This window comes from Bufo gargarizans, chromosome 1 (genome assembly GCF_014858855.1).
Source record: "Bufo gargarizans isolate SCDJY-AF-19 chromosome 1, ASM1485885v1, whole genome shotgun sequence".
In the NCBI taxonomy this organism is placed as follows: Eukaryota; Metazoa; Chordata; class Amphibia; order Anura; family Bufonidae; genus Bufo; species Bufo gargarizans.
The window spans coordinates 122,415,355-122,441,009 of record NC_058080.1 but is presented as its reverse complement, the minus strand read 5'-3'; the positions used below and the strand labels follow the sequence as shown (position 1 = coordinate 122,441,009).

Here is a 25,655-nt window from a genome sequence, read left to right as displayed (position 1 = left end):
GCCCCGTACCCTCTGCAGCTCCCCAAAAAGAATGGTGCAGCCGATCACACATGCACACAGCCGCTCCATTCATTTGTATGGGAGCTCCGGAGATAGCTGAGCGCTGTACCCAGTTTTTATCCTCACAGATGTCATGGTCAAATTTGACCATGGCTTCTGAGGGGTTAAACGTGTGCGGTTGACACTATCGTCGATTGCATATATTAGCCCCGGGAGGCTATGGCATCTTCTGCATTTGCAATTGGGCGCCAAGTCCTGACCGCCGACGTATATATTCGGGTTAACGATATGAGCGGGCGCCATAGCTTCCAGGTGTCTGCTGTTTTAAACAGCAGACACTCAAGACTAATGCATACGACCAACAATAACATCAATTGCACACATTCAACCCCTTAGATGCTGTGATTAAATGTGACCATGGCATCTGTGAGCTTATAAACCGGAAGTGTGTGTGGCAGTCTTGGTCCTCCTGAATGACCCAAGGCTTCCGCAGATATGTTCCTATTAAGACCTGTGGCAGGGCTCCATGGTAACATAGTGAATTTTTCATTCTTTAGAGAAGAAATCAAATGAGTGCTTGTTCCAGTTCCTTAAGGGCACTATTTAAAAAAAAAAAAAAAAAAAAAAAACATCATAGGCATCGTTGTGTACAAAAACGCCAGTACCATTAAAATATAAAAAGATTTATCATATATGGCAAACGGCGTAGTGGGGAAAAAACCCCATCAAAATAGCAGATTCACTATTTTTTGGTCGCTTCAACTCCCCTCCCGCCCCCCAAAACGGAATATAAAGTGAATAAAAAGCCATACGAAGGAAAAAACAACACTTACTCCAGCACCATCTGTATTGCTCTCCGTGCACTCCAGCTAGTGTGGTTGTAATCCAAGAAATAAGGTAAATATCCAGCACAGGAAAATAAAATCTTGATGCTTTATTGGAGAAATGATTAAAAATCCATCTCCACAAATCCAGTGTACATTTAAGGCTGACTTGTTTCGATCAGAAAGATCTTAAAGGGAACCTGTCACCCAAAAATCGCCTATTAAGCTGTTTACAGTACCTTATAGTGCTGTATAGTCGTTTCCTGATGCACTTTTTGTTAGTTTTGCAGCATGTATGCTCAGTCAGAAATCGATGTTATATTCAGCTGCTGCCCCGTGCTTCAAGTCAGGCTTGAAGTCACGGGGGCAGCGGCCTCGGCGTCTTACATGGCCCTCTCCCCGCCCCCTGCCTCTGTGACTGACAGCCGAAATCCGATTCCGGGACCGCGCTCAACGGCCGCATGCGCAGTAAAGGGCGGCAGGAGCGCGGTCCCGGCTGCCGCGCGTACTACGCGCCGTCTTACTTTCGCCGCACTGCGCATGCGCCCGACATCCTGTATCAAACGCGCCCGCGCCCAGATGCCGGGCGCGGGCGCGTTTGATACAGAATGTCGGGCGCATGCGCAGTGCGGCGAAAGTAAGACGGCGCGTAGTACGCGCGGCAGCCGGGACCGCGCTCCTGCCGCCCTTTACTGCGCATGCGGCCGTTGAGCGCGGTCCCGGAATCGGATTTCGGCTGTCAGTCACAGAGGCAGGGGGCGGGGAGAGGGCCATGTAAGACGCCGAGGCCGCTGCCCCCGTGACTTCAAGCCTGACTTGAAGCACGGGGCAGCAGCTGAATATAACATCGATTTCTGACTGAGCATACATGCTGCAAAACTAACAAAAAGTGCATCAGGAAACGACTATACAGCACTATAAGGTACTGTAAACAGCTTAATAGGCGATTTTTGGGTGACAGGTTCCCTTTAATGTGTACATGCCATGATTAAGATCTTTGTGACCAAAAATGAGCCCTCTCACAGCTCAGTAGACATAAAAATAAAAAGTTATGAGGGTCTTAATATGGTGATGCAAAGAAAAAAATGTTTTTTTCCCAAATGTTTTATTTTTTTAGTATTAAAACGCAAAAAAACTATATAACTGTGGTATCATTGCATTCGTACTGACCCAGAGAATGAAAGTAACAGGTCAGTTTTACTGCATAGAAAACACTGTAAAAACAAAACCCATAAAACTGTGGCCGAATTGTGTTTTTCAGTTTTTATATTTCCATCCCATTTGACATTTTTCCCCCCGCTTCCCACTACATTGTGTGCAACCGTGAATGGTGCCATTAGAAGGTACAACTCGTCCAGCAAAAAACAACTCAGAGGAAAATTAAAAACAAAGAGAAACTTACCTTACATTGCTGATAAGTGAGCAAAGAAATATCTGCTCCTCTTCAGACACGTGCTTTAAAGGCTTCACTGCAAATCTGTTGTCTTCAGCTACTTCAAAAGTGACATTTTTTCCTAGTTTGGAGGATTTGTACAGACGAAAATTTCTGTTTTTTGTGTAAACACCTGAATTGAATGATAGCAATAAGTGATTGGAGAAGACATGGACAAGGGAGAATGGACACAGAAATGGTTTTAAAGAGGTTGTGTCACTTCAGCAAGTGGCATTTATCATGAAAGTTAATACAAGCCATTTATTAATGTATTGTTATTATCCATATTGCTTCCATTGCTGGCTTGATTCATTTTTCCATCACATTATGCACTGCTCATTTCCATGGTTACGGCCACCCTGCAATTTTTCCAGCAGTGGTCATGCTTTCACACTATAGGAATCCGGCCTCTCTGGTGGCCAGGACCGTGGGAGCTCACATAGGCTGGTGCTTTTGTCTATAGTGTGCAAGCTCGGCCACCGCTGCTGGATTACTGGGTGGTCGTAACCATGGAAATTAGCATTGTATAATGTGCTGGAAAAATTAATTCAGCCAGTGAAGGAAGCAAAATGGGTAATAACAATACATTAGTGCCTTGTATTCACTTTCTCTACATAATAAATGCTATTTGCTGAAGTAACACAACCCTTTTAACGAGGACCTTTCACCACTTCTGTTTTAATAGCTTCATGCATTCCCCATGTAATAACAATACAGGAACATCTATTCTTATGGCTCTGTATTGTGCCATTCCTTTATTATTTCTGATAGAAGTTATGAATGAATTGCTAGCAGTCTGCAGTAAGGGTACAGAGGGGTGGTAACCAGTTGGCAGGGGGAAGGGTGTCCATGCACAGACTTAAAATGGCAGCACTGACTGGATAGGGCGAGCCTGTGCAGGTACACACTCCCAAATTGTTACCTCCCCTCATAATCTGCCCTATTATCTACACGTCTATGTCCACCTTTAGGCTGGGGTTCCACGTTCAGGTTTCTTGATGCAGGTTCTGAAGCCAAATTCAGGAGTGCAGTCAAAAAGAAAAGACTCAGGCTTCTCTTTATTAATGTCCTCAGTTTATGATTCACTCCTGGCTTTGGCTTCAAAATCTGCCTCAACAAACAAGAATCTGAAAACCCAGCCTTAAACTGATACAAAGGCTGATTAAATATAGAATCCTCAGATTATTTATTTAACTGTGTTATATTAGCAGGACTTAAAGAAGAACACGATTCCTTAGGATAGGATCTAAATGTGTCAATGGGGTTTGATCAGCACAAAGAAGCAGTAATACTTATCACTATCTAGAAGTAAGGAATATACTAGGTTAATAACTAGTTATAAATTCAGATGTAAAAGAACATTTTCATGGTGTTCAGAATAATAATCAGTATCGAAGCGTAGCAGGAGGGAAGAACAGTCCTCCGGCGATAGCTACTGGTTTCAGGGTTGGTTGGCTCCCCCAGTAAGCAGCACATCAGAACAACCTCTTTAAGATAGAAAAGTTGCCCTGCATCCAGGTACTTTGCTGATAGGACATCACCATTAAATCTGTCGACACCTGTTAAGTCCCAAATCGTTTCCAGCTCAGGAGACACTTTCACGTGACAGGTATTCTGAACCACATAATATATTACATGGGGAAAAGGACACAGGAACGGCAGCTCATAAATAGGCCAGACTCTTCTCCAGGATGACGGCAGCATAAATTGAATGCCGGTTCCTAGGATCTTTGAATTTTGTTATTTACAGATTTTAAAGTGGAAAAATTCCCAGATCTTCATTATGTTAGTTTTTTTTTTTTTGGCCCCATGCATGAAGATTGTTCCATCAAGTACATTGTTAAACTAGAGTCATTTTACGATTTCTTATTTACAGCTTCACCAGCAAGAAAACCTAGGCTTACCCAGATCAATAAACAGCTGTATTCCACCATTTTTATCTTGCACAAGTAGAGGTGACAGGTCAAAGGTTTCCCGGTGAGCAGTGTAAGGCAATTCAGGAGATGCTTCCTGAGGATTTTTCTCATCACTTCCACAATGTTCATTTAAATCATTTATGGACCTTTCACACATAGAGGCTTTGGCAGTGAGCATGCATCCTTTCAGAGACAATAGAGGTTGTAAAGCAGACTTGATAAAGTTGCCTGGGAAAACAATATGGGACAAAATGCAATTACAATATTGAAAGTCTTTGTGCTGCCACCCAACAGCAGCCTTCTGCACTACGTGGATGCCAACAACTTAGGCTACTTTCACACTCGCGTTTGGTGCGGATCCGTCATGGATCTGCACAGATGGATCCATTCAGATAATACAAACGTCTGCATCTGTTCAGAACGGATCCGTTTGTATTATCTTTAACATAGCCAAGACGGATCCGTCTTGAACACCACTGAAAGTCAATGGAGGACGGATCCGTTTTCTATTGTGCCAGATTGTGTCATAGAAAACGGATCCATCCCCACTGACTTACATTGTGTGTCAGAATAGATCCGTTTGGCTCATTTTCGTCAGACGGACACCAAAACGCTGCTTGCCTCCAAAGCGGAATAGAGACGGAACGGAGGCAAACTGATGCATTCTGAGCGGATCCTTTTCCATTCAGAATGCATTAGACCAAAACTGATCCATTTCGGACCGCTAGTGAGAGCCCTGAACGGATCTCACAAACGGAAAGCCAAAACGCCAGTGTGAACGTAGCCTTAAAGGGGTTGTCCAGGTTCCAGAAATAAACAGTTATTCACTCACTCAGCGTGAATGAGTGGAGCAAAGGAGCATTTCATGCATGCTGCATTGCGTAGGACAAGGGCTGTTTTGTTCACATTCTCACACTGCTAGGTGGAGGCTTCTGCCTAGCAGTGATCCCAGAGACATCATCAGCACTAATAGACAGGTTTTAGTGCTGCCCTAGGCTGTTTTACAGGCTAGGGCAGTGCTATAGACCCCACATTAGTGCTGATGACATCACCAGGCTCACTGCTAGGCAGAAGCCTCCACCTAGCATATCTTCTTTGAAAAGTTCACGTCACCAGAGGTAAAGAAAAAGCCCTTGCCCTGAGTGATGCAGCGCAGGGCAAGGGGGAGCAGCGGAGCATGAAATGCTCCAATGCTCCACTCATTCATGCTGAGTGAGTGAAGGAGGAGTTATGTCCGGGTTCAGCTCTGAACCCGGACAACCCCTTTAACTACTATTCCAAACTCCAAATACATCTCAGACTCCTTTAAAAAATTACTCAAGTATTAGAATAAGTAATACATTATTTCTAAAAATCTACAACAAGCTATGCATTTATTACATTGATAATACAAAGGAGTTTCCAAGATTTTTTAACTGATGACCTATTCTCTGAATAGGTCATCAGTAACTGTAGCATATTGAACATAAAGATCCATTAGAATGTGGATCAGCTACGATATATCAGTCATGGTTTCTGTAAAAACAAATGCCAAACCTTAACATTTTCTTCTTGCACCTTCCTATGCTGATATGGTAACTACATGAGTATAGTCATTAGGCATCTATTTTAGTACATTTGCATGCGCAGGCTACTTTATTATCCCAGTGTATAACTAACACACCTTCTTTTCTAACATTTTAGTGGTGGATGTGATCTTTAACCACTTGAACCCCCCTAGCTGAAACACCCTAAATGACCAGGCCACTTTTTACACTTCTGCACTTCTACTTTCATTGCTCGGTCATGCAACTTACCACCCAAATGAATTTTACCTCCTTTTCTTCTCACTAATAGAGCTTTCATTTGGTGGTATTTCATTGCTGCTGACATTTTTACTTTTTTTTGTTATTAATTGAAATGTAACGAAATTTTTGCAAAAAAATGTCATTTTTCACTTTCAGTTGTAAAAATTTTTTTTAAAAAGAAAAGAGACATCCATATATAAATTTTTCGCTAAATTTATTGTTCTACATGTCTTTGATTAAAAAAAAATGTTTGGGTAAATAAAAAAAATTAAAAATGGTTTGGGTAAAAGTTATAGCATTTACAAACTATGGTACAAAAATGTGAATTTCCACCTTTTTGAAGCAGCTCTGACTTTGAGCACCTGTCATGTTTCCTGAGGTTCTACAATGCCCAGACAGTAGAAAAACCCCACAAATAACCCCATTTCGGAAAGTAGACACCCTAAGGTATTCGCTGATGGGCATAGTGAGTTCATAGAACTTTTAATTTTTTGTCACAAGTTAGAGGAAAATGATGATTTTTTTTTTCCTTACAAAGTCTCATATTCTACTAACTTGTGCCAAAAAATAAAAACTTCCATGAACTACATCATGAAATACCTTGGGGTGTCTTCTTTCCAAAATGGGGTCACTTGTGGGGTAGTTATACTGCTCTGGCATTTTAGGGGCCCAAATGTGTGGGAAGTAGTTTGAAATCAAAATCTGTAAAAAATGGCCTGTGAAATCCAAAAGGTGCTCTTTGGAATGTGGGCCCCTTTGCCCACCTAGGCTGCAAAAAAGTGTCACACATCTGGTATTGCCGTACTCAGAAGAAGTAGGGCAATGTGTTTTGGGGTGTCTTTTTACATTAACCCATGCTGGGTGAGAGAAATATTTCGGCAAAAGACAACTTTTCCAATTTTTTTATACAAAGTTGGCATTTGACCAAGATATTTATCTCACCCAGCATGGGTATATGTAAAAAGACACCCTAAAACACATTCCCCAACTTCTACTGAGTACGGCGATACCACATGTGTGACACTTTTTTGCAGCCTAGGTGGGCAAAGGGGCCCACATTCCAAAGAGCACCTTTCGGATTTCACCGGCCATTTTTTACACATTTTGATTGCAAACTACTTCACACGCATTTGGGCCCCTAAAATGCCAGGGCAGTATAACTACCCCACAAGTGACCCCATTTTGGAAAGAAGACACCCCAAGGTATTCTGTGAGGGGCATGGCGAGTTCCTAGAATTTTTTACCGCAAGTTAGTGGAATATGAGACTTTGTAATAAAAAAAAAAATCATCATTTTCCGCTAACTTGTGACAAAAAATAAAAAATTCTAGGAACTCGCCATGCCCCTCACGGAATACCTTGTGGTGTCTTCTTTCCAAAATGGGGTCACTTGTGGGGTAGTTATACTGTGTCAAAAAGTGTCACACATGTGGTATCGCCGTACTCAGGAGAAGTTGGGGAATGTGTTTTGGGGTGTCATTTTACATATACCCATGCTGGGTGAGATAAATATCTCGGCAAAAGACAACTTTTCCAATTTTTTTATACAAAGGTGGCATTTGACCAAGGTATTTATCTCACCCAGCATGGGTATATGTAAAATGACACCCCAAAACACATTCCCCAACTTCTACTGAGTACGGCGATACCACATGTGTGACACTTTTTTGCAGCCTAGATGCGCAAAGGTGCCCAAATTCCTTTTAGGAGGGCATTTTTAGACATTTGGGTCCCAGACTTCTTCTCACGCTTTAGGGCCCATAAAAAGCCAGGGCAGTATAAATACCCCACATGTGACCCCATTTTGGAAAGAAGACACCCCAAGATATTCAATGAGGGGCCTGTCGAGTTCATAGAATTTTTTTTTGGGGGGCATAAGTTAGCGGAAATTGATTTATTTATTTTTTCTCACAAAGTCTCACTTTCTGCTAACTTGGGACAAAAATTTAAATCTTTCATGGACTCAATATGCCCCTCAGCGAATACCTTGGGGTGTCTTCTTTCCAAAATGGGGTCATTTGTGGGGTGTTTGTACTGCCCTGGCATTTGAGGGTCTCCGCAATCATTACATGTATGGCCAGCATTAGGAGTTTCTGCTATTCTCCTTATATTGAGCATACGGGTAATGAGATATTTTCTTTTTCCGTTCAGCCTCTGGGCTGAAAGAAAAAATTGAACGGCACAGATTTCTTCATTCGCATCGATCAATGTGGATGAAAAAATCTCTGCCAAAAAAAAAAAGAGGGGAAAGGTGTCTGCCAGGACATAGGAGCTCCGCCCAACATCCATACCCACTTAGCTCATATGCCCTGGCAAATCCGATTTCTCCATTCACATCAATCGATGTGGATGAATAAATCATTGCCGGGATTTTTTTTAAAAATTTTTTATATACAAAGTGTTTGCCAAAGCATATGAACACCGCCACCTCCTCAGCTCATATGCCTCGGCAAACTTATCTTTTACTGCAGAGGAGAAATCTCGTCTTGCAGCGCCGCATACACCGACTTGTGTGTAATCTGACAGCAGCGCAATGCTTCTGTCAGAATGCACATCAGTGCTGCAGCTAGTCGATTGGTTGGTCCACCTGGAAGGTAAAAAAAAGAAGAAAAAAACAGGCCGCAACGCAATAATTTTATTAACTTTATAATAACCTTTGAACAGAACATATAACTTTATTTAACTTTTGGAACTGAACGTTAACTTTTTTGCTTACTGGTGTTTTTTTTTTTTTACCTTTATAGGACAAACCTCTCCTTCCCCATGGGACAATGTGAAAAGCGCAAATCGCCCAAAGATGTGGCGAAGTGCATTATGCACTTTGTCCCAGGTGAAAGGAGAGGTTTGCAGCAGCTCTGTGTGTGAATGGGCCCTAATAGCCCTGTGTGCCTGTCCTGTGAGATGTGATCCCTATTTTTCGGGGTGACGGTTGGGTTGAGGTACCAGCAACGACATTGGGGAAATGTCGCTCGTGTAGACAGCTAACTACACTGGTGGATGGGGCAACGGAACCTCCTGGATACAGGAGGTTCTCGATGATCTCTTCCTGAAATTTGAGGAAGGATCGTGTTCTCCCAGCCTTACTGTAGAGAACAAAACTATTATACAGAGCCAATTAAATTAAATATACAGACACCTTCTTATACCAGCGTCTGGTGCGTCGGGAAACTAAATATGGAGCCAACATCTGGTCATTGAAGTCCACCCCTCCCATGTGAAGGTTATAGTCGTGGACTGAGAGGGGCTTTTCAATGACACGGGTAGCTCGCTCAATTTGGATTGTCGTGTCTGCGTGAATGGAGGAGAGCATGTAAACGTGCCTGAAGAGGGCCACACTTGTGTAGAAATTGTCCACATAAAGATGGTACCCCTTGCCAAATAAGGGTGACACCAAGTCCCAGACTGTCTTCCCACTGCTCCCCAGGTAGTCAGGGCAAACGACCGGCTCCAGGGTCTGATCTTTTCCCTCATAGATCCGAAATTTGTGGGTATAGCCTGTGGCCTTTTCACAGAGCTTATACAATTTGACCCCATACCGGGCGCGCTTGCTTGGGATGTATTGTTTGAAAGCCAAAGCGCCCGGTAAAATGTATTAGGGACTCGTCTACGCAGATGTTTTGCTCAGGGGTATACAAATCTGCAAATTTCTGGTTGAAGTGGTCTATGAGGGGCCGAATTTTGTGGAGCCTGTCAAAAGCTGGGTGGCCTCTGGGACGGGAGGTGGTGTTGTCGCTAAAGTGCAGGAAACGCAGGATGGTCTCAAATCGTGTCCTGGACATAGCAGCAGAGAACATGGGCATGTGATGAATTGGGTTCGTGGACCAATATGACCGCAATTCATGCTTTTTGGTTAGACCCATGTTGAGGAGAAGGCCCAGAAAAATGTTAATTTCGGAAACTTGGACTGGTTTCCACCGGAAAGGCTGGGCATAAAAGCTTCCCGGTTTGGCGGATATAAATACCGATTTGTTTCTGCCACAACTAAGTAAAAGAGCTCCGCAGTCAAGAACAGCTAAAAAAAATCCCAGGCCCGAACCGATCTGAGCTGTCTCAACCCGAACTCCAGACTGGGCGGTGAAAGGGGGAACTACAGGTGCGGCTGAAGTTGGGGACTGCCAATCAGGGTTTGCCAGCACCTCAGGGATTCTAGGGGCTCTACAGGCCTGTCTGTGCGGTGGCTGCGACGGGGTAACTATTGCACGTGCCACCGTACCAGCTTCAACTGCCCTTCTGGTGCTCGCCACTTCACCATGTTGTACGGCAGTGCTGGTACTAGGTCCAGGATGGGCTGCGCTGCTGGTGTATGCCTCACCACGTAATCCGACAGCGCCAGCCTCACTCTGCTGCCCTTGAAGCGGATCCTGCGCAACCTGTGGTCTAGCGACACGGGGCCGGGTACGCCTGGTGCTATCAGGAACCTCAACCTCCTCGTCAGAACTTGTAGTCAGACTGCCACTGCTTTCTACAGGTTCATATTCTGACCCGCTAGATTCATCAGATGAGGGTTCCCATTCCTCATCCGACTGGGTCAGAAGCCTGTAGGCCTCTTCAGAAGAATACCCCCTGTTTGACATTTGGGCTACTAAATTTAGGGGTATTCCCTGAGACTACCCAAGAAAAAAAGCAAGCCTGTCTTACAAATGGGAGGCTAGCGAAGTACCGGAGGCCGCTGCGGTTGATACAAAATATCAAAACTGATTTTTTTATCGCCGCAGCGCTTGTGAAGTGATAAAAAATTAAAAAATATATTTTTTATCACTGGGGCGGGCGTGGGTGAACGCACATGTGGGCGACCGATCAGGCCTGATCCGGCAAACACTGCGTTTTGGGTGGAGGGCGAGCTAAGGTGACACTAATACTATTATAGATCTGACTGTGATCACTTACAGATACTATAAAAGTACAAATGCTGATTAGCGATGCGCTAATCAGCGAATAAGTGACTGCGGTGCGGTGGGCTGGGCGCTAAACGATCGCTAAACTACCTAACCAAGGGGCCTAAATTATCCCTAAAACCTAACAGTCAATACCAGTGGGAAAAAAAAGTGACAGTTTACACTGATCACTTTTTTCCCTTTCACTTGTGATTGACAGGGGCAAGAAGGGGTGATCAAGGGGTTAATTGAGGTGCCAGGGGGGTGATCTGGGGCTATGTGTGGTGTTTGGTGCTACTCACTGTGAAGCCTGCTCCTCTGCTGGAACCAACCGACCAAAAGGACCAGCAGAGGAGCAGGGAAGCCATTTAACACATCATATTTACTAATATAATGTGCTAACATGGCTTCTGATTTGTCATTTTAAAAATCGCCAGCCTGCCAGCCACGATCATTGGCTGGCAGGCTGGTGACGAAATTGTGCTTGTTCATTTGCCGGCCCGCGATGCGCATGCGCGGGCCGGCTCAGTCCGAAATCTCGCGTCTCGCGAGATGACGCACGGGTGCGTCCAGGAGGAATCAATCGACCGCCTCCCGGACGCATCCGCGCGTTAAATGGTCCGGAGGCGGTTAAACAGCTAGTGTATTACTGGATAACTAGAAAAAAATGCCTAATACTCACTTACCGACATGTATATTATCCTTAAAGCCTGCGTTAGGTAATAAAAATATTAAGTGACGACTGAACTTTTCCTCAGTGCTGGAATCCAGGTTTAATATATAATCTGCAGAGCACTTAACACCAAAGCAATCTTCTAGCTTTTTACAGAAAAACTGAGGATAAAAGGAAAACGGAGTAAATAACCCAGATAAGGCAATCTGCATGAGCTTATCCTCCTCTTTGTGAGAGTATAGCATGATGAACTTGTGAGGGGGTGTGGGGGTGCTGATGAGAGGCTGGGGGTGCTGATGAGAGGCTGGGGGTGCTGATGAGAGGCTGGGGGCAGTTTTTTGGACTTTTGGTTGGTCAGTGGTCACAAAATAAATGTGTTATTTATTTAATTGTTATAATTGGTATCGGTAATTGGTATTGGTGAGTACTTAAATAAAAGTATCGGTACTCGTACTCGGTCAAAAAAAATGGTATTGGGACATCCCTAGTAAAATCTGTTTCTCTTCCGTTCATTGGGGGACACAGGCTTGACCATGGGTATAGCTGTTGCCACTAGGAGGCGGACACTAAGCACAAAAAAAGGTAAGCTCCTCCCCTTCAGCGATACCCTTCCTACAGGGACTAAGCAAAATCAGTTAGTGCAAAAGCAGTAGTAGAAGGAGCAAGACAAACAGGAAAACCAAAGTATGTACAAATCCAGCACCACACAGGCCCGAAGAGGCCCATAAACATAGAATGGGTGGGAGCTGTGTCGCGCCATGAACGGAAGAGAAACAGATTTATGCAAGTACAAAAATCTACTTTTCTCATCCGTATCATTGGGGGACACAGGCTTGACCATGGGACGTTACAGAGCAGTCCCCAAGGGTGGGCATAACAAAGAACCCTCCCGTCAATCAGAGAACCGCCTTCTGCAAAACTCTACGCCCCAGAGAAGCGTCAGCAGACTCAAAAAACTTGGAAAAAGTATGCAAATACGACCAAATATCCGCCTTTCACACCTGAAGGGCCGAAGCTCCGTGATGCCCCGCCCAAGAGGCCCCCACTGCCCGAGCCAAATAAGCAGTCATCCGGAAGGCTGGGGCCAGGTCCTTAACGCGGTACGCTTCCACAATAGACAAACGAATCCATCAGGAAATTGAAGCCTTTGACGCTGCCAGCCCTCCTCTCGGCCCCTATGGAATCACGAACAGGGAATCCGTCCGCCTGAAAGATGGCGTCTGAGACAGATACACCCGAACGTCTCGTACCAAATCCAGGGTATGGAGCGACTGCTCCCGAGGATGAGACTGGTCCGGACAAAATTAAGCAAGAATAATCTCCTCATTTAGATGGAATGCCGACACCACCTTCGGCAGGAAGGACTGCACAGGGTGAAGGACCTTATCCTTATGGAGGATCAGGAAAGGCGACCGACATGAAAGAGCTGCGAGTTCCGACACCCTACGGATGGGGGGCCTGATTGCCACCAACAATTCCACCTTGTAAGACAGGCAGCGAAGTGACACCTGCTGCAAGGGCTCAAACAGAGCAGATTGGGGAGCGCTGAGCACTAGATTAAGATCCCAAGGATCCAATGGCGGACGGAAAGGGGGAACAGCATGCGTTTCCCCCCCTGCAGAAACAACCAAACCCCTGAAAGTGAAGCTAAATTCCTCTGAAAAAGAATGGAGAGCCGACACATGCCCTTTGAGGGAACTGAGAGACAGCCCGAAGTCCATGCCCGACTGCAGGAAAGCCAAGTTGAGGCAAAGAGAACCGAACGGGAAACAGCTGATGCCTCTCACACCAACTAAAGAAGGACTTCCAAGTCTGCTGGTAGATTCTGGAAGACGACGGCTTCCTGGCCCGAATAATGGTCTGGACCACCGCATTCGAAAAACCCCTAGCCTTCAGTATGGCGGCTTCAACAGCCATGCCGTTAGATGCCAAGGTTCGTTGGCGAGAAGGGGAACTAGGGACGCATGCCACACCCGGCGCAGCCAATCTGGGGCCACGAGAATGACAGGCAGTCCCTCGGACCTGGTGTTCCTGAGGAGACGCGGAATAAGAGGAAAAGGCAAGAACACATATGGAAATGTGAAGCGCTGAAGCGTGAGAGCCACATTCGGCTGACCCCACCACTCGCAGATGGCTCGAAAGACCTGCGGGCGAAGAGCCCACTCGCCGAGATCGAGATGCTCCTGGTTGAGAAAGTTTGCGATCCATATGTTGACGCCAGTGATGCGAACTGCCGATAGCGCCGGAACATGTTTCTCCACCCAGCTGAGAACCATGGCTGCCGTTCTCCGAGTGCCGCCCTGGTGATTGATGTACGCCACCGCCGTGGAGTTGTCACACTGAACCCGAACAGGACGACCCCTAAGATGATTGGCCCAATGCCGCAGCGAGAGCTGAATTGCCCTCAACTCCAGAACATTAATTTGAAGGGAGCTTGTAACACCCCAGAGTTGTGTTACTACACTCCTCTACTCAGTTACTGCCCTTTAAGAGCTGTTATATTGTCATCAGATATAATTTGTATTATGTCTCCACAAATGTGCATAAAAAAAACTATGTTAAATACAATTGTTTCCTTGTAATTTTACAGGTCTGCCAACAGGTGGCAGCATCATTGGTAGAGATAGTTTTAATGTCATGGCCGTTCAGAGTGGAACAATCCTGTTCTATTCTGCCCCCCCCCTGGTGAAGAGAAGTGGAGGTTTCCGGCTTCCTGCAGCAAGGGAGGAAAAAAACAACATTGCTTACCGGTAATCGTTTTTCTCGATACCCATGACGGCACCCAGTGCGACTCAGGACCTCCCATCAGGACAGGAAACTTGAGAAGATAAAAAGGACACACATCCACCCAACACCAGTGGAAGAAATAAATTGTTCTCTGGAGAGAAGTAGCAAAGGGTTTTTTTTTTTTTTTTTTTTGCTGCTCATATCTATATTACTTCATATAGATCTGGCAAAATGCCATATATATATCTATCTATCTATCTACCTGGGGAGGGAAATATCGGGTGCCGTCATGGGTATCGAGAAAAACTATTACCGGTAAGCAATGTTGTTTTCCCCTCACCCATGACGGCACCCAGTGCGAGATAAACTATAAGTAGAACCTGGGGGGGGGGGGGGCAACAGCCTGAAGGACCTTTTCCCCAAAAAGGGCGTCAGAATGGAGCTGCAATCTGTAATGTTTAAGAAAGGTATGCGGGGAGCTCCAGGTAGCCGCCCTGCAAATCTGGGCTAAAGAAACATCCGCTCTTTCCGCCCACGAGGTAGACACTGCCCTAGTAGAATGGGCCCCAAAACCTGAAGGAGGGGGGAGACCCAGGGAAATGTAAGCTCTAGCTATGGCCTTCTTCACCCATCTAGCAATAACCCCGCGGGATGCTTTTTTTCCCCCTATTTCCTCCTAAAAACTGGACCAGGAGGTTCTCGTCGTTTCTCCAAGGAGCCATAACATCTAAGTAGACTAACAGGCATCTCTTAACGTCCAAGCAATGAAACTTCTCCTCTAAGCTATTGGAGGGGTTAGGAAAAAAAGAAGGCAACACAATGTCTTGGCTCCTATGAAAATCGGAGACAACCTTGGGAAGGAAAGAAGGCAGGGGCCTGATAACTATTTGGTTATCCTGGATAATCGTATTGGGTGGAAATGCCGAGAAGGCCTAGATCTCCGAGATCCTCCTAGCAGAGGTAATGGCCAGGAGGAACGCCATTTTAATGGATAAGACGTCAATAGGGACCTCTAATAAGGGCTCAAAGGGTCTATCGGTTAGGGCCGTCAAGAACGTGTTCAGGTCCCAAGGAGGGGAAAGAGGTCTAACAGAAGGACAGATTCTGGCAGCGGCAGAAAGGAAACGCTTGACCCACGGATGGATTGCTAATTGGGAGTCAAAAAAGTAGCTCAAGGCCGACACCTGGACCTTTAAGGTGGAGGCCTTGAGCCCCTTGTCTAAGCCTGCTTGTAAAAAGTCTAAGATCTTAGGGATCTCTGGAGGACTAAATGGATCAGGGCTAGAACCTAGAAAAGAAGAAAAGACATTCCAAACCCTATTATACTTCCTAGCTGTTGAAGTTTTTTTACTACCTAGAAGGGTGGAAACAACTTTGCTAGAAAGCCCTCTCTTTAACCAGATGTCCCTGTCAATCTCCATACTGCCAATTGAAGAATCCCCGGATTGGGATGCCATACGGGCCCCTGGGATAGTAGATCCTCCATTGGAGGGATCACCCAGGGAGGGCTTCTGGCTAGGCTTAAGAGGGTGGAGTACCAGACTCTCTTGGGCCACTTGGGGGCTACCATGATTATGGTGGCTCCCTCCCTCCGCACTTTCTTCAGAACCTGCGGAATTAGGGAAATAGGTGGGAAGGCATAGCCGAGTTCCTGGCTCCAATCCTGAGCCAGACTGTCCACCGCTGTAGGATTCTCTGTATAATTTAGGGAGAAGAATCTCTTTGTCTTCCTGTTTTTCCGGGTGGCAAAGAGGTCTATAGATGGGGTCCCGAACTTTGTTACAATCTGTGAAAAAATCTCCTCGTTCAGACTCCACTTTGCCTGACTGAGCTGTACTCGGCTTAGAAAGTCGGCCACCGTATTCTCTTTCCATTTCAAATGTATTGCGGATAAGGTCAGGTTCCTGTCTTCCGCTATTTTAAAAATTTCCTGGCAGAGGAAGATTAGGGATGGTACTTTTGTTCCGCCCTGATGATTTACGCAGGCCACTGTCGTTGAATTGTCTGAGTAGAAGACCAACTTCCTGTTGGAGACCTCTGGAACTGCCACCTTTAGTACTCTTTCTATCGCCTTGAGCTCCTTGTAATTTGACGTGCAGTCTCTGTTTCTTAAATCCCATCTTCCCTGCCAGAATTTTCCCCCTGAATGAGCTCCCCAACCCCACGGACCGGCATCTGTCGTAATCAACATGGGTTCCATGAAGGACCAAGGCATTCCTACCGAGAGGTTCTTCTCGGACGTCCACCACAGAAGGGAGTACCTTGCTCTGGAGGAGAGATGAAATTTTTCCTCTAGTGTTTGAGGAAGACCATTCCAACTCTTCAAGATGTCCGACTGTAACGGTCTTCTGTGGATCTGTGCAAATGGTACGGCTGGAATTGTAGCCGTCAGGTGCCCCAGTACTGTCATCGCCTCTCTGATGGAACATCGGAAGGACCGGAAAAGGAACCACACATGCTCTATTGTTGAGGACACTTTCTTCTGAGGGAGGAATGTCTTCTGAGCCGCGGGATCTAGCTGCATTCCTAAAAAGGTGCAAGTTTGAGAAAGGGTTAAACAAGACTTCTCCTGATTCATTTTCCATCCCAGATCCTTCAACAGAGAGCACACCAGGACGAGCTCTGTTTGTAACTGCTCCCTTGTTTGGGCCATGAACAAAAAAAATCGCCCAGATAAGGTACAACTACTATCCCAGACGATCGAAGGAATGCCACCATCTCCGCCACGACCTTGGTGAAAATTCTCGGGGCTTGAGAGACCCCAAATGGAAGTGCCCTGTATTGTAGGTGTAAAAGCTGGCCCTTTACTTGAACAGCCGTCCTTAAATACTTTTGGGAGGAAGAGTGAATTGGGATGTGATAATAGGCATCCTCTAAGTCTATACTTGCCACCCAGCAACCTTGGTATAACAGGTCTAAAGTTGACTTTATAGTTTCCATCCGGAACTTCTTGTATCTCAGGAATTTGTTTAGCCGTTTTAGGTTCAGAATCATTCGAAAGGAACCGTTGTTTTTTTTTACTTAAAAAGAGTGGGGAGTAGAACCCCCTGCCCTCCTCCTTCTTTGGGACTTGGCAAACAACCCCTTTGTCCAACAATAACTGAACCTCTCTCTCCAGAACTGTGGACTTTAGAGGATCCTTTGGAGTTGGAGTATGGGTGAAAAAAACTTGGGGATAGGAGCGGAACTCCAACCTGAATCCCTCCGCTATCCCCCCCAAAACCCACTTGTTCTGGGTGACATTCGCCCAAGCCAGGAGAAAGGCAGAGAGTCTTCCCCCAACCTGTAGTCTGGCGTCATTGCTTGTCTTTTGGTTTGCTATCCTGGGTTTTAAAAAGGAAGCCGCTAGTTTTCCTTGGAAATCTATCCCCTTCCTATCATATGGCTTACCCCTCTGTTTCCTAAAGCCCTGCTGGGGCCTACGAAAAAAGGGAGTCTTTTGAGGGACCGGAAAACCTTTTTTCTTGTCAGATGCCTTCTCCAAGATGTCATCCAGGGAGGACCCAAATAATCTATCGCCCTCACACGGAAGGGCACAGAGTCTGGCCTTAGACCCCTGGTCACCCTTCCATGATCTAAGCCAAATAGCTCTTCTGGCCGCGTTCGTCATAGCTGAGGATTTGGCGGCAAAGCGCATAACATCTGTAGAAGCATCCGTTAGAAAATCCGCCGCTTTAGCAAAGGTGGGAAGAGAAGCTAAGATCTCCTCCCTAGGCTCCTTCTCTTTAAGATGAGCCTCTAGCTGTTCAATCCATAATCTTAAGGACCGAGATACCCAAGTGGCTGCAACTGCGGGTCTAAGACAAGTAGCGGAAGTTTCCCACGCCCGTTTTAGGTAAATATCTGCTTTCTTATCTAACGGTTCCGAAAGGCAGCCCAGATCATCAAAGGGGAGGGCAGATCTCTTAGCTATCTTAGCGACTGGAGCATCTACCGTAGGGGCCCTATCCCAGCTGGAGGAGACTTTTTCTTCATAAGGATATTTCCTTTTCACCGAGGAGGGTAAGAAAAATTTTCTATCAGGATTTTTCCATTCCCTATTAATAATCGCTTGCATGTTTTCATGAATAGGGAAGACCCTACGTTTTTTAGGGCCTAGTGCCTGAAAGGCCTGGTCCGCAACTGATCTAGTCTGCTTAACGTCTTCCAACTGCATAGTTGCCCTGACCGCTTTTAGTAATGGTTGCGTATCCTCAGGGGAAAAGAAAGATCTCCCTGAATAATCTTGATCCGAAGAGTCCGATAGTTGTCCGGATTCTTCGCCATCGTCAGATGAATCAAATTCAATACTGTCACACTCCGTATCCCTCCCTGGTCTATCTGGGGACCTGGCACGGCCTTTACTGAATGCTTTAAAGGATGCTTTGATAATAGACTTCATGGATTTAGTGAGGGTCTGGGATTGTTCCGCTACCAACTTATCTATACATGTTGGGCATAACGCCTTCTCATAAGATGCAGATAGGGATGTTTTACATTCCGCACATTCCCTGTGCTTTGTCTTGGAAGCCGATTTTTTAGGTGGCTTAGGGATCTAAAGGGAGACAATGATATGAAACACCACATTAGAAATAAAAAGGAACGCTCTCACCCATTGAAGCTTCTTCCTTTTTTCCCCATCCTCAGACCAATACCGGACTTGGAGGTCTCAAGGGTTCCTGGGGTTCAGCACGTCCTTCTGTAGGCTCCGACATGCTGCAAACTGGGATCGCTACACGGCACATCCACTTTTGTGCCCCAGCTGGCTGCCTGAACCTGCCGCCGTGACTTGTATTAAAAAAAAAACACGCTCCGGCCTCTACTTCCGGGTCCTGCCTGAAGCTCCGCCTCCCTCCCGACGTCATCCACAGGAGACGGCCCCGCGCATAAGCGCACGAATGCGCGGACGCCATCTTGGGACCGGGGAGACGAGGAACAGCATGGGGAGCCACCTGAACACGGCCACAGCGGCTCCCCGCAGGGCCGGAGAGAGGGCAGGCGCAGGCAGACTTATGGGGAACGGCTTCCGGCACGGCCACAGAACTACCGCTCCCCAGGGATAGGCCTTCCCACGGCATACAGCCACAGACCTTCCGCAGCTTCACCGGTGTCTTGAGGTACGTCTTCAGCATCAGCTGTGTGCTTCTCAGGATCTCCCATCCGGAGGACAGGAAACCTGAACTGGTGTTGGGTGGAGGTGTGTCCTTTTTATCTTCTCAGGTTTCCTGTCCTGATGGGAGGTCCTGAGTCGCACTGGGTGAGGGGAAAACAGTTAGAACCAGTTCTAGTTTCCCCTGCATAGGGAAGACAGCAAGGACCAAGTCTTGTTCTGAGACTTGATCAAATTCTCAGTCTGAGCTCTGCAGCTCAACTGGATGAAAAGAAAGCAGAAAGTTACAGACAACCTCCAGTTCCAGCAAGAAAGCATCCCCTGAGAATATATCTGTGAGTCAAGTCCAGAGACTTTCCTCTATTACTCCTACTATCACTACACTCAAATTAATTGCAAGTAAGCCAGGAGTCCAGCCATACCCAGGTAGGAGACACTGTTGACACAATTATCACCACCTATAGAGACATTATAAGCCATTACACCACTCTGGCATTCTTAATCTGGGATGTGCGTTATAACACCTTGGAAGGACCCTGGGGTAGTACCCTGCGCACGCTGCAATTGGTGTCACGACAAATATAGACTATTATCCAATCCATATCCTGGCCCACTGCATAAGTGGTGTCAGCGTTCCCCCAAATCCTGCTCACTGCAAGCTCCCCTTGCATGACCATACCCCTTGAACAGAGAGATTTTCCAACACTTCCCCCTATCCCTTGAGGCTTGCGTCCGTTGTTAACACCTTCCAACTGAGAGGAAGGAACGAGCGGCCCAACGTCAACATCGGAGACACGAACCATCATCTGAGAGCCCGGCGAACTGGGGCAGGGAGACACATGGGCCGATCCAGAGAGGCTGGGGGGGCGGTCCCAGCTGGACAGAATGGCTCACTGAAGCGTTCTGGTATGAAATTGAGCATAGGGAACTGCTTCGAAGGCAGAGCCCATGTGCCCCAGAGCCCGCATGCAGCGATGAATGGGAAACAGACCTGGCGGCAGCAACAAGGGGAGAATCTGAAGATGGAAAGCAGATAGCTTCTCCAGAGGCAAGAACACCTTGGCCTGACGTGTCCAGTACCATGCCCAGATAAGTCAACCGCTGCGAGGGATAAAGACAAGACTTCTGCCTGTTCAGGATCCATTCAAAGCGCTCCAGGGTGTCCAAAACAATGCTCAAGCTGTTCGCTATCCCTTGGAACGACAGACCCTTTACCAGGATGTCGTCTAAGTAAGGGATCGCCACGATCCACCTGGCATGGAGCAGGGCCATGACTGCCGCCAGAACTTTGGTAAAGACCCTGGGAGCTGTGGCCAGGCCGAACGGGAGAGCTACAAACTGGTAGTGAAATGGAACCACTGCAAACTGGAGAAACCTCTGATGACTGACGCAGATGGGCACATGAAGATAACCATCCTTGATGTCTATCGAGGACAGGAACTCCCCTGGTTCCATGAAAGCAATGACCGACCTCAGGGACTCCATCCGGAAGCTGCGGACACGAAGGAAACGGTTAAGCGCCTTGAGGTCCAGAATGGGATGGACCGTCCCCTCTTTTTTGGGAATCACAAAGAGATTTGAGTAAAACCCCCGAAAACAGTCTTGCGCAGGAATCGGAACAATCACACCTTGCTGCTGCAGCAGCAGCGTGCAAATTGCCAGAAAAAAAGACTCAGCGGCTGCGGGAGAGGCCAGAGGAGACGACCGAAAAAAAAACTGGATGGAGGGGAGGACTTGAAATCCAGCTTGTAGTCCTCTGCAATGACCTCCCTCACCCATGCGTCCGAGACGTGAGCCAGCCAGACCTGCCGAAACATATGAAGCCAACAGCCCACCCGAACATGCAGCGGCGCTCTTAGGGTTAAAGGACTTGGTGCCCTGTTGACGGGAACGCCAGGAAGGGCGAGGCTTGAAGGAGGGTTTGCGCTTCTGATCCATGGCCGACTTGTTGGACGCCTTCTTGGGGCTGGAAAACCTCCGAAAGGGGCGATAAAAAGGTTCCAGTTTTTTTTACCTCCCCTGTTCTGTGGTAAATGGGTGCTCTTACCACCTGTAGCGTCCAAAATGATCTCATCCAGGCACTTACCAAAAAGTCTTCTGCCGATAAAGGGGAGGGCCGTCAAGGTGCGCTTTGAAGCATTATCTAGCGTCCAGCAAGAAAGCCATAGGGGGAATAGCCACCAACAGGGCTGACAAACAAGCCATAAGCCTGGCTACGTCCAAAAAAGCTTCACAAATATACGTACTAGCAGGAGAGAGCTGCAGGGCCATATCTGCAAGCTCCCCCCCCCCCCCCCCCCCCGGGACTCGCCCACTTCCCCATCGGCTTGCTCACCTAAGTAGAGGCAAACATCAGCTTCAGCACTGTGCCCACTGCTTCAAAAGCAGATTTTGCAAACACTTCCAGTTTCTTATCTCTGATATCAGAAAAAGAAGCCCCATCCGCCATTGACAAGGGAGTATGTTTAGCCAAGCGGGAAACTGGCGGATCAACTATGGGTGAGGACAACCATTTCTTAGTCAAATCCTCCAGAAAAGGATAAAGGACGTTTAAGCATTTTGGAAAGGTAAAACGTCTATCAGGGACATTCCACTCCTTGGAAAGAGAGGAATCAAACTCCTGGTGGTTGGGGAAACAATTGTGCGAGCGACGGGACCTTCTGAAGGAAAAACCCAAGCTGGCAGACGACGGTGCAAGATCCTCAACCTGCAACATCTCAATAACCGCCGTAAACAGATTGTCCACCATAGAGGACAGTTTGGACGACTGACCCTCCGGCGAGACAACATCCTCATCTGACCCCCCCCCCCCCCCCTCCTCAGAACATGCCTCTTCCACTGAGGACATGTCAGAGTGAGACTCTCTAGCAGGAGGAGGAGAGGCCGAGTTAACAGGAGACACAGACACCCTTTTGGGGGAGGATGTTCTGGCCCGGGACGGCCGCAAAGGGAACGCGCCCAGTGATCTCCAGGGTCAAACCGGTCAGAGGACTGCTTTGTCGACAAACGCCCCAATATTTCCACAATGGCCTTGTTGGTATTGGAGACATCCTGTACCACCCTAGACAGGGAACGCGCCCATTCCAGTTCTACCATAGGCTGGGCAGCAGGAACCATCGGGTCCGGGGCCGAGCCACTTGTTGGTGGAGCCACACACGCAAAGCAGAGGGAGTCTGACTGAGGGGATGGAAAATTTGCGCGTCACGACGCACATGCAAAATGACGCACCGACATAACTGCCGGCTTCGGGACCTGAGTTCAGACATAAGGACAACCCTGCGCCTAACTGAGGAAAGGGGAAGGTTAGGCCCTGTAATAAGGGACAAACAGCACTTACCCAGCCTGTGTCCCTCCAAGCCGCAAAACCAGGTCGTTGGCGTCCCGCCAGGAGCTTTAAATCCTGGAAGTGGGCGGAGCCCACTCCCCTCTACTCAGCTGCCGATGTGGGGGCGGGGAAAACACAGGCCACACTCCCAAATTGATGCCAGCCCTCAATCTCTGGCCCCGCCCGCATCTCCCCGAACCAAGACGCCGCATGGCGAAAAATAAGCCGCGGGTGGCCCTACAGAAGTAGGCCGCACAGAAGCCGGGGCCTCAATTAACAATGGCCCCAGTGGCCCTGGAACAGAGCCGACGCGCCACCAGGAAGCATGATGCCTCTTAACACAGAGGTGGAACTCCGCCCCCTCCCAGCCGCAGGCGCATTTCACCGCCGAGGACGCAGCCAGAAATGAGCTGCCATTGGAAAATGGACGCCCCAGGTGCAAATACCACAACACAATTACAGGGCGACTGGTCCGTCACCCTGCATACCCCCCCCCCCCCCCTTCAGGAGGGGCCCAGCATCATGGAAACCAGGCAACTTGGGGAGGGCAGAGTACTGGAAGGGGGGGGGGGGAGCACCTTATTTTATTTTATTATACTCACCTGTCCGGCGTCTTCTGCCCCCCTGGCTCCAGCCAGATCACCACCTTCGGTGTGCTGTGCCTTGGGGAGGAACGCTACACCGGAACAGAGGGGACTTGCGGTCGACGGCCGTGGTGATCCGAACGCTGGTGGGATACAACCTCTGGTCCTCCTTTGCTTCTGGAACACGGGAAGGAGCAGGGGGCTTGGGGGACCGCCTGGTCTCCCGTCTCCTGGATGGGAGTGCAGGCAGTTTTAAGGACTGCCTGAAACTCCCGCTATAAAAAAGGGAAAAACAAAAAAGACCAAAAGACCAGCAGACCTGCAAAGCAGAGAGGTCTGTCTCCTACAGACAATAAGCTAAAACTGATTTAGCTTAGTCCCTGTATGAAGGGTATAGCTGAAGGGGAGGAGCTTCCAATTTTTTTGTGCTTAGTGTCCTCCTTCTATCTGCAACAGCTATACCCATGGTCAAGCCTGTGTCCCCCAATGATACGGATGAGAAAACAAAACTCATAAAACTGTGGTGGAATTGTTTTTGTTTTTTTTTTAAATGCCAGCCTATTTGGGATCCTCGCTTTCCACTACATTGTGTACCATATTAAATGGTGGCATTACAAAGTACAACTTGTCCCACAAAAAAACAAGCCTTCATACGGCTATGTGAACTGAAAAATAAAAAAAAAGTTATGGCTATAGGAAGGGGAGTGAAAATAAAAAGTCGCTGTCAGGAAGGGGTTAATATTCTTGATACCATTGTCACACCTCATAATACTTAGATAGCACTTTAGCTTGTACTTATCTGTATAATTTTGGATAGCACTTTAGCTTTTACTTGCCTATTATTACAGATAATGGGTGCAGTGTTTTGAACATCTCCAACCTTGAAGTGTTTCTCCTCCGATTTTTTATATATGCCTGAAATTGCCTTTGGTCATATTTTTAATATAATTAATTTTGTATTTTTAAATGAAATTAATAAAGGGGTATTTTTTTTTATTCTCTGTGTCTTTTCATTGGTATTTTTGATTTAGAAAGTATACACAGTGGATTTTCGATGGGTAATAGGATTGGTGCACATTTATTTGATTATGTGATAGATATAGAGTGAAAGATATGAACATTTGGTGAAAAAATTGTTTACCTCAATCACTAGAGCAACCATTTTTTTGCCATCTGCTCCTGGATTTGCTGGTTTATAGTACTCTAAATCAAAATAGAGTTTGCAAACTGTGTCAGCAGGAATGACTTCATAACAGTGAGCCAAGGACCGAGGCCATTTCCTAAAAGGTAACAGAAAAAGAGTACACAGAAAAAAAATACGGTGGGTGCTCCAAATTATACAGTGGAGGAAATAATTATTTGACCCCTCACTGATTTTGTAAGTTTGTCCAATGACAAAGAAATGAAAAGTCTCAGAACAGTATCATTTCAATGGTAGGTTTATTGTAACAGTGGCAGATAGCACATCAAAAGGAAAATCGAAAAAATAACTTTAAATAAAAGATAGCAACTGATTTGCATTTCATTGAGTGAAATAAGTATTTGAACCCTCTAACAAAAAAAGACTTAATACTTGGTGGAAAAACCCTTGTTTGCAAGCACAGAGGTCAAACGTTTCTTGTAATTGATGACCAAGTTTGCGCACATTTTAGGAGGAATGTTGGTCCACTCCTCTTTGCAGATCATCTCTAAATCCCTAAGGTTTCGAGGCTGTCTCTGTGCAACTCTGAGCTTGAGCTCCCTCCATAGGTTTTCGATTGGATTAAGGTCCGGAGACTGACTAGGCCACTCCATGACCTTAATGTGCTTCTTCTTGAGCCACTCCTTTGTTGCCTTTGCTGTATGTTTTGGGTCATTGTCGTGCTGGAACACCCATCCACGACCCATTTTCAGTTTCCTGGCAGAGGGAAGGAGGTTGTCGCTCAGGATTTCACGATACATGGCTCCGTCCATTTTCCCGTTTATGCGAATAAGTTGTCCTGTGCCCTTAGCAGAAAAACACCCCCAAAGCAAAATGTTTCCACCCCCATGCTTGACGGTGGGGACGGTGTTTTGGGGGTCATAGGCAGCATTTTTCTTCCTCCAAACACAGCGAGTTGAGTTAATGCCAAAGAGCTCTATTTTGGTCTCATCAGACCACAGCACCTTCTCCCAGTCACTCTCTGAATCATTCAGGTGTTCATTGGCAAACTTCAGACGGGCCTGCACATGTGCCTTCCTGAGCAGGGGGACCTTGCGAGCCCTGCAGGATTTTAATCCATTGCGGTGTAATGTGTTTCCAATGGTTTTCTTGGTGACTGTGGTCCCTGCTAATTTGAGGTCATTAACTAACTCCTCCCGTGTAGTTCTAGGATGCTTTTTCACCTTTCTCAGAACCATTGACACCCCACGAGGTGAGATCTTGCGTGGAGCCCCAGAGCGAGGT

At 46.9% G+C, this 25,655-nt stretch overlaps 1 protein-coding gene across 5 annotated transcripts in view; it reads right to left on the bottom strand.

The window, feature by feature from the left end:
- Positions 1 to 25,655, bottom strand: part of PRIMPOL (primase and DNA directed polymerase) — a 111,476-nt gene that overhangs the window by 13,750 nt on the left and 72,071 nt on the right. For 4 of the 5 annotated variants that reach the window (XM_044297500.1, XM_044297526.1, XM_044297508.1 and 1 more), the window contains 4 exons: positions 24,372 to 24,510; positions 11,519 to 11,666; positions 4,161 to 4,400; positions 2,227 to 2,389 (listed from right to left, as the gene is read on the bottom strand). In XM_044297500.1, coding sequence (XP_044153435.1) covers positions 2,227 to 2,389; positions 4,161 to 4,400; positions 11,519 to 11,666; positions 24,372 to 24,510 — 690 coding nt within the window. The remainder of the gene's footprint in view (positions 1 to 2,226; positions 2,390 to 4,160; positions 4,401 to 11,518; positions 11,667 to 24,371; positions 24,511 to 25,655) is intronic. The other variant, XM_044297517.1, reaches the window with a different exon arrangement.